Genomic DNA, 11,981 nt, shown 5'->3' on the forward strand with positions numbered 1-11,981 from the left:
TGGCTCAAGTGGTAGAGCGCTAGCCTTGAGCTGAAGAGCTGAGGGACAGCACCCAGGCCCAGAGTTCAGGCCCCACGACCGGACCCAAAAAAAAAAAAGAAAGAAAGAAATGTAAAGTGGTATAGCTCCAAGACAGACCATCAATATATTCTTTCATGAATGTATGCCAAGCAAGTCAGCAATGTAAGATCACTTTCCTATTGTATTCCCCAATAGTTTTCATTTAGTGTACTTGACCTTTTTCACACTAAGTCCCATGGTTTTTCCCATGACTGAGAGATGAAGGTACGGGTGCTTAGCTAGGTTACCCATTTCAGAAAGATAACATGATGTTCCTCATTCAAAATCTCTGACCACATGTCAAGTTCATGAGAAAATTCAGTATTACCCTACAGTATACTCTACACATTAGTAAACATGGAGATCTTTTCTGCAAGATCACAAGTTAAAGGTTGTAATTTAGCGGGGCGCCAGTGGCTCACGCCTGAAATCCTAGCTACTCAGGAGGCTGAGATCTGAAGATCACGGTTCAAAGCCAGCATGGGCAGGAAAGTCTGTGAAAATCTTTATCTCCAATAAACCACCAGAAAACTGGAAGTGGCTCAAGTGGTAGAGCACTTGCCTTGAGCTGAAGAGCACAGGGACAGTGCCCAAGCCAAGAGTTCAAGCCGCATGACCAACCAAAAAAAAAAAAATGTTGTAATTTAGTTTTCATTAAATGCTTTTTTAAAAAGTTAGTTTTTATTAAATGTTTTTGAAAGTCTAAACCAAAGATAACAGAATGAAACAAAATGTACAGAAGAGGAAAGATACACTGAAGAAAACACTAAATCATAAGGCTGATAAAAGTGAAATGCAGAGCCAAATGACTGTGATGACTGGATCATCAGTAGTTATGATTGTACAAGAAGCTTTGTGAACCTGTGATAAACTGACATTGAACTCTACTCTGTAATTACCCATGATGTAATCAATGATGGAAATGGTGTGAAGGATTCTAGGCCCTCTGTATACACCTTCTGCAATTTTGTGTGTGTGGGAACCAATCGATATTTTTAAATTAAAATGTGTCTTTAAAAATTAGAGGGTGACAGGACTCACCAAAGTCAAATTATTGAGAAAAATGTTCAAAATTAGAGATTAGCTTTAAAATTCAAAGGACAATGTTATTCTATGATTTACAAAACAAAATGCAAAGGCCTAGAGTAGTTAAAACAAACCTGAAGATCAATGCACTAGTAGCATTTGGAACAATTTCATTTTCAAAGATGCTAAAATATACACACTAGATTATTAATATTTAGCAAATGTAAGTGGCAGTACATGGTTACGTGCTTCCTGTACTGTGACAAAGTTGAATAAACAGGAGAAGGCAAGCTTTATTTTGACTCAGTTTCAGAGGTTTCAGTTTATGATTCAATCCATTGTCTTGAGACCTCTCAAGAAGGCAGAGAACATGATGGTAAGGATAACATAGTAGAGTAAGCTGCTTACCTCATGGCAACTGGAAGTCACCAGACGAATAAAGGATAAAATTTCAGTATCTCTTTCAAAAGAATACCTCCCCAAAGCAGGGCACCAGTAATCCTAGCTACTCAGGAGGCTGAGATCTGAGGATCACAGTTCAAAGCCAGCTTGGGCAAGAAAGTCCATGAGACTCAGAAAACTGGAAGTGGCACTGTGGCTCAAGTGGTAGAGCACTAGCCTTGAGCTGAAGAGCTCAGGGACCGCACCCAGGCCCAGAGTTCAAGACCCAGGACCAACAAGAAACAAAAAAGAATACCTCCCTAATCTGAACTGATTCCACTATGTTTTACCTCTTAAATTTCCTAGTACAGTACCTCTTATATATAGTGCTACAGGTTGGTAACCAAGCCTCAAGCATGCAAGCCTTTAGGTGACATTTAAAATCAAAATTGTGATTGTTCCCTTCATTTTTGCACATTTGAGATATTTCAGAAATTTCAAGGTTAAGGAGAGTAGACTCAAAACAGTCAAATAAATGGATAAACTTCCATCCATTAATGGATGAATATCCATCTACTTATTTGATGATCAGAAGTCAGGCTGCTCTGGGTGGAGTGAAGGGTCCAATGACCCACCCTACTTTCTGTTCTAGTCATTTTATTTTCTGTGGTCTCTCGTGTGCTGAAACAATGCCTTAAGGCCATCATTTGAATGTTTGTGTCCATCCAAAATCCATAAGTAGAATCTTAATGCCCAATGTGAAGATACTTGGAGGTGGGTCCTCTAAGAGATGAAGACAGCACTCTCGTAGATGGTACGAGTGTCCATATAACAGAGATCTTAGAGCACTCTCTTGTCTCTTTTACCAAGTGAAAACACAGTAAAAAGGTGAACTAGGTAGGATTCAGGCCTTCACCAGACACTAAATCTGCCAGCACCTTGATCTTAGACTTTCTAAGCTTCAGAACTGGGAGAAATAAAGTCTATTATTTATAAGCCATGACTTTATTGTATATTTTGTTATAACAGCCAAAATAGACTAAGACACTTAGATGTAATAAGGACTCTGTAAGTAAGTGTGAAATAAATTATATATTTTACTACAAACTGCATATCTACAGAGCCTATGAAGTAACAGTGGTAGACAATAAAATTATTTTTTGGGGGGGGTCTGGTCGTGGGCCTGAACTCTGGGCCTGGGCGCTGTCCCTCAGCTCTTCAGCTCAAGGCTAGCGCTCTACCACTTGAGCCATAGCACCACTTCCAGCTTTTTTCTTTTTGCTTATGTGGTGCTGAGGAATCGAACTCAGGGCCTCATGGATGCAAGGCAAGCACTCTACCACTGAGCCATCTTCCCAGCCCCAGACAATAAAATTATTTAAAGAAACTTTAAAAAATAAAATTAGAGGGTGAGCCGGGCTCCAGTAGCTCACACCTGTAATCTGCTGCTCAGGTGGCTGAAATCTGAGGATCACGGTTCACAGCAAGCCTGGGTAAGAAACTCCGTGAGACTCTTATCTCCAAGAAACCACCAGAAAAACAGAAGCGGCGCTATGAGTCAAGTGGTAGAGTGCTAGCCTTGCGCTAAAGAGGCCCAGGCCTAGAGTTCAAGCCCCACAACCGGCAAAAAAAAAAAAAAAATTAGAGGATGAGACAGAAATCAAAATGAATCCCACATCCACATCACTGGAGTTCACTCCTAGTGGCAGCAGGAAATAAAGCAGGAAAAACATTTTCAGAAATGATAAAAGTTTTTCCTTAAACAAAAGAAGTATACTGTGTGACAGTGTGAGTCAACATAGAGCTATGAGATAATAAAATGAGCCATCTTTGGAAAAATCTTTAAAGAAGATAGTCAATTAAAAAGCAAACAATTTGGCTAATCCTAGATTTTCCTCCCACATTCCAGATATAGTAAACTAATTCCTCTAAAAAATTTAAGAGAGAAAAATCAAAGCTTTAAGGCATACTATAACATGTCATCACCAGAAGGTCTTCAGATCTAGTTGGGCTAAATGACTCAAAATGGCTTTTAATATTAAATTGGCTGTCAAGTAAGTGTCAATGTATATGAAAAACTGTCTCAAAATGAGGCATCTACAAAAGAGTCACTGAAACATGGAAGACAAACCTCTCCATTGGTACTCAGTTCTAACTAACCCGCATCACATTTCAAATGAATGTGCAAAACTCTAATAACAGCTTGTAAAATAGTTAATAGAAAACACTGAAATCCACTATTTTGAAACAAATCGATTTATATACTTTGTGTGTGCACACGCACGGGCACACTTCACTTGCAGGTAGAGACTCGAACTTTGGGCCTCAATTCTCACTCAGCTTTTCTTCACTTAAGCCTCATACTCCCCCCTTCCAGCTTTTTGCTGGTTAATTGCAGAAAAGAATGTCTAAGGGATGTGAGGGCGATCTGGCTATGACATCTGTCACCCCATTGATCGCCAGGGTTGATTTGGCTGATCTGACCAGCTAGGCGGGTGTTCCCTTCCTCCCTCACCGCTCCATGTGCGTCCCTCCCGAAGTTGCGTGCTCGCTCGGTCGAAGAGGACGACCATCCCCGATAGAGGACTGGTCTTCGGTCAAGGGTATATGAGTAGCTGCGCTCCCCTGCTAGAACCTCCAAACAAGCTCTCAAGATTGTCTCAGATCTGTGTGCCTAGGCTGGCTTCAAACTGCGTCCTCAGATCTCAGCCTTCTGAGTGGCTAGGATTATTGGCATAAATCCTGGCAACATTATTACTTTTGTAGACAGAGAATGATTATAAGTGAAAATCGCAGAGCATAAAAGTTTGCACAGAAATAATTCACAAAAGGGGCTGGGAAGGTGGCTCAGTGGTAGAGCGCATGCCTTGCATGCCAGAGGCCCTGGGTTCGATTCCTCAGCACCACATAAGCAAAAAGAAAAAAAGCTGGAAGTGGCGCTGTGGCTTAAGTGGTAGAGCGCTAGCCTTGAGCTGAAGAGCTGAGGGACAGCGCCCAGGCCCAGAGTTCAGGCCCACGACCGGACCCAAAAAGAAAAAAAAAAAGAAAAAAGTCACAAAATATTTTTTTAATTTTTTACCTTTGCAAGGAATCTAAAGGAGAAATTTACACTTCCAATTTTCTAAACAGAGCACATATTTTATTTAAAAAACAAACAAACAAGGTAAGCACATACCTTGATAAACTTGTTCCAGAAATTTCACTAGGAGAATGGCTGAGTGATGAGGTAGAAGGCCTGAAGCTCTCCGGATCCTCCTGTAAGCCAGACCCACCATGCTCAGGAGAGGTATTTTTCAAACCTATCAGAAAAGTGTATTTGCCAATAAGAACAGAGAAAAAAAAAAAAAAGCATGATTTTGTGAATGTAGTCAATCACTTAGATACTTACCATCACTTTCAGATGGGACATTGCACTGTTCTTCAAAAGTCACATGCTTGTCACTGCTGCTTGCTTCACTAACACACTCTTTTTGATTCTGATTTTCTCTATTTTCACGTATTTCTTCATACTCTTCTAAGAAGCAATGGGATGTTATTCTGGGGTTCCTTACTGATGAGTAGCTATTGGTTATTGGAGTAGAAACTGAGGAAGTTTCTTTCTCATTGTTATGCATATCTGACAACTTATTATTGTCAATGAAACACGTCTTTGTATCAACTATTCTTGTAATTTTAAGAACTGAGCCTGAAGAATCTTCGGTTCCAAGTGGCTCCTGATTGCCCTGTTCTCCATTTTCATCACAAAAAATAGCTGCTAACTTTTCTTTTGGTTCCCTTATAATTATATTAGTAGCACATGAGTCAACCATATGGATGTCTTGAATAGTTTGTTCTTTTGGTAAAGATAAATTCCAAATATCAGATGTGCCAGCCCTTGAAGACTCTTCCAATCCACCTTCAGACCTACTAACTTCTGTCTTCTTAAGGTATTTTTCCATATCAAATGCAGTGTACCTATTATTTTTTTCTAAGTCATTAGGTAAGGGATGAGACACTGTGGAATGGCCCTTCTGGTTATCATCTTGGTAAGAAGTCTTGTCTCTGGTTCTATTTCTAAGTGCCTTCATCATGACAACAAGCTGGGCAGGATCAGCACTCACTGACACATCTGCAATTGCTGAGGCAATGGTGCTGATCCTAAGTACAGAATCACCATCATTATGCAGTGAGTCATTGCATTCCTTGTGTTTGACACTACTGAAGGAAGTATCCTAAAATGAGAAAATTTACACCAGATAAACTTATTCTACTTTCACAGGTAAGTACATATATTTAGTCTTTATTTAAAGAAGCCCATTTTATCCACACAGAAATGTTCTAAGACCCAGTGATTGCCTGATACCATGAATGACGACACCCAACTGTATAAATATTGCTTTTCCTAGAAACATTTATGCATATACTAAAGCCCATTTATAAATTAAAATACATAATAGTATTGTTAACACAATAACTACAACTAATTTTCTAACATACCAAGTATCCCAACTGTCGACCAACAGGAAAATGTCTGTAAATTGTATATATTCATAAAATAGACTAACACAAAGTAAGAAAAATGAACTTGTTTTTCTCATGTAACAAGTAAAAAAAAAAGTGAAAATAAATTAAGTAAAGCAGGAATACATGCTATATGGTTTCTTTTTTATATGCATATTCAAAAACAGGATGGGCACAATGGCTCATCCTTATAACTCTTAACTACTCAGGAAGAAGGCAGAGATCAGGAGGATTGTGGCTTGAGGCCAGCCCAGGCAAAAAACTCAAAAAACCCATCTCAACCAGCAAAATTACTGGGCTCCATATACTCCTGCCATCTCAGCTCTCTGGGGAGCATAAATAGGTGTGTTGATGTACAAGTCAGTCTAGACATAACTGAAAGTTCCTACCTGAAAAATAGCAAAATCAAAGAGTTAAAGACATAGCCCAATGGCAGAGGATATGCCTAGCAAGCATTAAGCATTGCATTCAAAATCTTGCTATCACCTAAAACATGGGAGTTGAACTACATGAATAAATTAAATTTCTCCTGGAGGAAAAGCCATAGTCAAAAACCGTGACAAACAGGGAAAAGTTATTTGCCATATTTATATAAAAGGGCTCTAGCTATTAGTAAGGAAAAACAGTACAAGAGAAAAACAAGCAAAGAAAAATGTTTAGGAACAGGCAATCTTTAGATCTTCTAACAATATTAAATGTCATGCGATCCTGTTGAGGAGGAAGAAAAATACCGTTTCTTAACTATTGGAAATATTCGTTTGCCCCCGCATAGCCCTAAAGATGCAAGTTACATCTGGTGCTGGCTTTCTTGCTGGTAGACCACAGAAATAGAGCAGGATATCCCATAAGAAGAGACAATGAGTGGCTTGTGTATTTGTATCTGGGCAATCTTTCTTGTATATGGGTATACAAATGGTGATAATTCATTCACTAGATGTATTTTATAAACTCCTTTGTGGGTATATCAAAATTAGTGAAATGGATTTTTCTTTTCATTAAAAGGAAACTTGTAAGAAAATTGAAACCAGGGAAATAAAACAAATGCAATGGTATATTTTTTCACAAATGATATTGTCTTACTCAGAAACTATAACAAGATAATCTTAGACTTCCTTTAAGAAAGGCTTAATCTACCTCTGTTTTGACTTTATTGGCAGTTAATGTCATATCATGTTCATCCACTTGTGAAATACTCTCCAGTGTTTCTGCCTGTAGTGTGACTGATCCTTCACTTAGCTGTGCCTGGGATGTTTCATTTACATCTTCTACAAGAAAAAAAAAAAAAACATTCAACTTACAAGTTTATACTATCTCTTGGCAACAATTCTAAATCAAGAGTAATCAAAACAGAGCTGGGTACCAGTGGTAGGGCCTGAGTTCAAGAACCAGGCCCATGGGGCGCTCCGTGGTAGAGCGCTTGCCTTGCAAGCCTGAGGCCCTGGGTTCAATTCCTCATCACCACATAAGCAAAAAGAAAAAAGTCGGAAGTGGCGCTGTGGCTCAAGTGGTAGAGCGCTAGCCTTGAGCTGAAGAGCTGAGGGGCAGCGCCCAGGCCCAGAGTTCAGGCCCCATGACTGGACCCCCCCCCCAAAAAAAAGTTAGAATTTGTTTAGTTCGTCAGAAATTGTATTTGTTTTGTTTCTGAAGTGATACTGAATATGTAAGATGTTAATAAATATATACATGTATATGTATATATACATGTGTATGGATATTTTTATGGATATATATATATATATATATATTATTAACTGTCAAGGAAGAATCTTAATATCCCAAGCACCAGTTGTCCTAAGATTATTTAAGTGTATAGCCACTTGGACAAAGAAGAAATCTGATGGACTATTGTGGATTTTAATCTCTCCCTTGAAAGCATTCTCATTAACTGATTTAATATTTTTCAGTTTCAAAATTTCACATTAAAATATATATATATATATATATATATATATATATATATATATATATATATATACTGGTACTGGGTCTTGAATTCAGGGGCTTGTGCTCTCCCCTCAGCTTTTCCATTCACAGCTGGCACTCTTACCACTTGAAATAAGCCTGTAGTTCCAAGTGTATACTTCCATAGAGTAGAAAATGAACTAACTATACGTATCTAGAGATTCTATCCCAATTCTTCATTAAGAAATGGAATACAAAGCTGGGAGCAGTGGCTCACACCTATAATTCTAGCTACTCAGGAGGCTGAGATCTGAGGATCTTGGTTCAAAGCCAGCCTGGGCAGGAAAGTCCACAAGACTCTTATCTCCAATAAGCCACCAGAAAACCGAAAGTGGAGATGTGGCTCAAGTGGTAGAGCACTTGTCTTGGACAAAAAAAAAAAAAGGAATATATCTTACACAACTTCACATGACACCTGTATTAGCAAAAAGAAGTAGCTCAATACTTATAGTTAACTAGTCCATTTGAGGTGTTTTTTTGGTAGTAGTTTTTTGTTGTTGTTTTGCAGAACTGAGAATTGAATCCAGGTCCTCAGGCTTGCTAGGCAAATGCTCAACTACTTGATGTATGCCTCTAACCCTTTTTTTTTTTTTTGGGTCCAGTCGTGGGGCCTGAACTCTGGGCCTGGGCGCTGTCCCTCAGCTCTTCAGCTCAAGGCTAGCGCTCTACCACTTGAGCCACAGCACCACTGCCGGCTTTTTTCTTTTTGCTTATGTGGTGCTGAGGAATCGAACACAGGACCTCAGGCATGCAAGGCAAGCGCTCTACCACTGAGCTACCTTCCCAGCCCCTCTAACCCTTTTTGTTTGTTTTTATCCCCTCTGCTTTTTTTTTTTGCTGGTTATGGGGCCTGAACCCTGGGCCTGGGCGCTGTCCCACACCTCTTCAGCCCAAAGCTAGCACTCCACCACTTGAGCCACAGCACCATTTCCGGCTTTTTCTGCTTATGTGGTGCTAAAGAATCGAACCCAGGGCCTCATGCATGCAAGGCAAAGCACTCTACCACTGAGCCACCTTCCCAGCCCTTCCCCTATGCTTTTGAGACAAGGTCCCAGTAATTTTGTCTGGGCAAGCCTTGTACTTGAAATCCTCCTACCTCCACCTCCCAAGTAGCTGGGGTAACAAGAGATCATCACTGCACCTGGTTAACACTAGTATTCTGCAATAGAATTTGGTAAATTTTAGCTGACTTGCTTCAACTTTTGATTAAAAAGGAAATGTGAAATTATGTAAAAATCAAAATTGAAAAATCATAATCTGTACATTGTAATCCATAAAGAACATTATCACAAAAATAATTACATTACACATTAAAAAAAAAAGCTGGGCACAATGGGTCAATACTGTAATCCTAGTTCTTAATGAGAAAAAGACCACAGCATCATGGTTTGAAGCCAGCGAAAGCAAAAGTTTATGAAGGTCAGACTCCATCTCAGTCAATGGCTAGGCACATCCCTGTCAGCCAAAATATGTGAGAAAGTACAACTAAAAGGATCTAGTAGCCAGGTGCTGGTGGCTCACGCCTATAATCCTAGCTACTTAGGAAGCTGATATCTGAGGATTGGGGTTCAAAGCCAGCCCAGGCAGGAAAGTCCATAAGTCGCTTATCTCCAATTAACCACTAAAAAACTGAAAGTGGTACTGTGTTTCAAGTGGTAAAGTGCTAGCCTTGAACTGAAGAACGCCCAGTCCCAGAGTTCAACCCAATGACCAACAAAAATTAAATAAATACATAAATTATATATATATAGATAGATAGATAGATCTAGAACCAGGTATGAGATTCTATGCCAAAAATAACCAGCACAAAAAAGGCTGAAGGAATAGTTTTAAATTGAGGAACATCCATATAGCAAGTGTAAAACCCTGAGTTCAAACCCCAATACTGTTCCTAAAAAAAGATCCTAAAAATCTTTTCATTTAATTACCTGAAAATTGATCCGGGTTAGGATGAGCTATTTCTTCCTCCCAATTATCTCTTGATATATCAGATTTTTGTATTAAAGCAACAGGTTCTCTCTCCTCTGGTGATCTAATAAAATAACCAAATGATGGCTACAAAATAATTAAACATGAATTAATGTTACCTAATGTTCAAAAGCTTTGGGAAATTATAGATTCCTTTATCTAATAATGGTAACAAAGAAAAATTACTTCAACAAGACTGTTCTTTCCATTTAGCCTTAAATTAATGCAGCCATTTCCTTCCCTAACATTAACTATTATTTAATCATTAGAACTACCTCTGTCAAATAAGTTAGCCTTACCAAGAAGTCTGAACTAAACAATACAATGCCGGGCATGGTGGTACCTGACTGTTATCCCAGTTACAGCTGTGAAGATTAGGAGAATAGCAATCTGAGGACAGCCCTGGGCAAAAACTCGACAAACAAACCAAGAAAGGATTGGGAGTAAGGCCCAGAGTTTAAACCGCGGACCTGGGAAGGTGGCTCAGTGGTAGAGCACTTGCCTTGCATGCTTGAGGCCCTGGGTTTGATTCCTCAGTACCACATAAGAAAAAAAGCCGGAAGTGGTACTGTGGCTCAAGTGGTAGAGTGCTAGCCTTGAGCTGAAGAGCTGAGGGATAGCGCCCAGGCCCAGAGTTCAGGCCCCACGACCAGACCCAAAAAAACAAAACAAAACAAAAAAAAACAGAGTTTAAACTGCATATGAGCACAAAAGGAAAACACAGAGGTGACACTTTATTTCTCCAATCATTGTTCTTAAATATTCACTATATATTAGGTATTGCTCCAATTATTACTAATATTTTAATGAGAAAAAAAGATAAAAAGTCCCTACCTCAGGGAACTGACAGTACAGAATATAGTAGTATTTATTCTATATTATTTATTCTAGAATAAACACATCTGAGAAAATATATGTAAAGATTAGATATGTTCCTACTGACTTCAGAAAGTTCTACAATCAAGCAGAATATGGAATTCTTGTTCTCACTACCTTCTCATGATAGACACAAAGTATGAATTAACTAAGTGCACTTAACTTTTTATTAATCTTCACTGAGAATTTCCTTGATGCAATCATTCGAAGTATAAAATTTTATAATTGTCAAAAATTCTGAATAACATCTATTTTCCCAATATTTAGTGCTTTGTTCATGTAAGAAAGAATTCAGACACAACTTTACTCAGAAGGTTGAGGATCAGTAGATGAATGGATCAAGAAAATGTGGTATATATATATATACACAATGGAATTCTATGCCTCCATCAGAAAGAATGACACTGTCCCATTTGTTAGGAAATGGAAAGACTTGGAAAAAATTATATTAAGTGAAGTAAGCCAGACTCAAAGAAACATAGGTTCCATGTTTTTCTTATCTGCAATAACTAGTATATGTCTAAGACAAGCAGAAGAGGTCAAAAGCTATGTACATATGACCACATAACCTGATACTAAACAAAATGAACCCCAAGATAGGGACACAGAGATTTTATCTTTCTTGTTCTTTTTAATGTACTTATAATGTACTATGTGATTTTTTTTGTTTCTTTGTATGTTCTTCCCCCATGATATAACCCCTGTTTTCTCAGTGTATTTGATTCCCGTGTCCTGCATTTTTCTAATGTGGGGAGGGGAAGGGAAATAACAAAATGCTGAAATAAGGATACAGGATGACCCATTGTAACAATGAGATGTACAAGACACTATGTTGAAAACAAACTTTACAACTTTGGGAGTGGGGGGAAGGTGGGGAGGAAAGAGTTGGTAGGGGAAAAACAAAGGAGAAATAACAATGCTTGATAGGAAACTGACTCATTAATTTGCTCATGTAACTGTAACCACTCTGTACAGTATCTTTATAATAAAAATATATATTTTATTTTATGTTTATTTGTTTGTTTTTTTGGGTCCGGTTGTGGGGCCTGAACTCTGGGCCTGGGCACTGTCCGTCAGCTCTTCAGCTCAAGGCTAGCACTCTACCACTTGAGCCACAGAGCCACTTCCGGCTTTTTTCTTTTTGCTTATGTGGTGCTGAGGAATCGAACCCAGGGCCTCTGGCATGCAAGGCATGTGCTCTACCACTG

General features: G+C 38.8%; 1 protein-coding gene across 1 annotated transcript in view; it reads right to left on the reverse strand.

The window, feature by feature from the left end:
• Window positions 1–11,981, reverse strand: part of Cep192 (centrosomal protein 192kDa) — a 129,975-nt gene that overhangs the window by 69,435 nt on the left and 48,559 nt on the right. The window contains exons 15-18 of the mRNA XM_013027142.1: window positions 9,858–9,984; window positions 7,102–7,232; window positions 4,856–5,678; window positions 4,624–4,766 (exon numbers count right to left, since the gene is read on the reverse strand). Coding sequence (XP_012882596.1) covers window positions 4,624–4,766; window positions 4,856–5,678; window positions 7,102–7,232; window positions 9,858–9,984 — 1,224 coding nt within the window. The remainder of the gene's footprint in view (window positions 1–4,623; window positions 4,767–4,855; window positions 5,679–7,101; window positions 7,233–9,857; window positions 9,985–11,981) is intronic.

The sequence above is a fragment of the Dipodomys ordii genome, unplaced genomic scaffold, assembly GCF_000151885.1.
Source record: "Dipodomys ordii isolate 6190 unplaced genomic scaffold, Dord_2.0 Scaffold100, whole genome shotgun sequence".
In the NCBI taxonomy this organism is placed as follows: Eukaryota; Metazoa; Chordata; class Mammalia; order Rodentia; family Heteromyidae; genus Dipodomys; species Dipodomys ordii.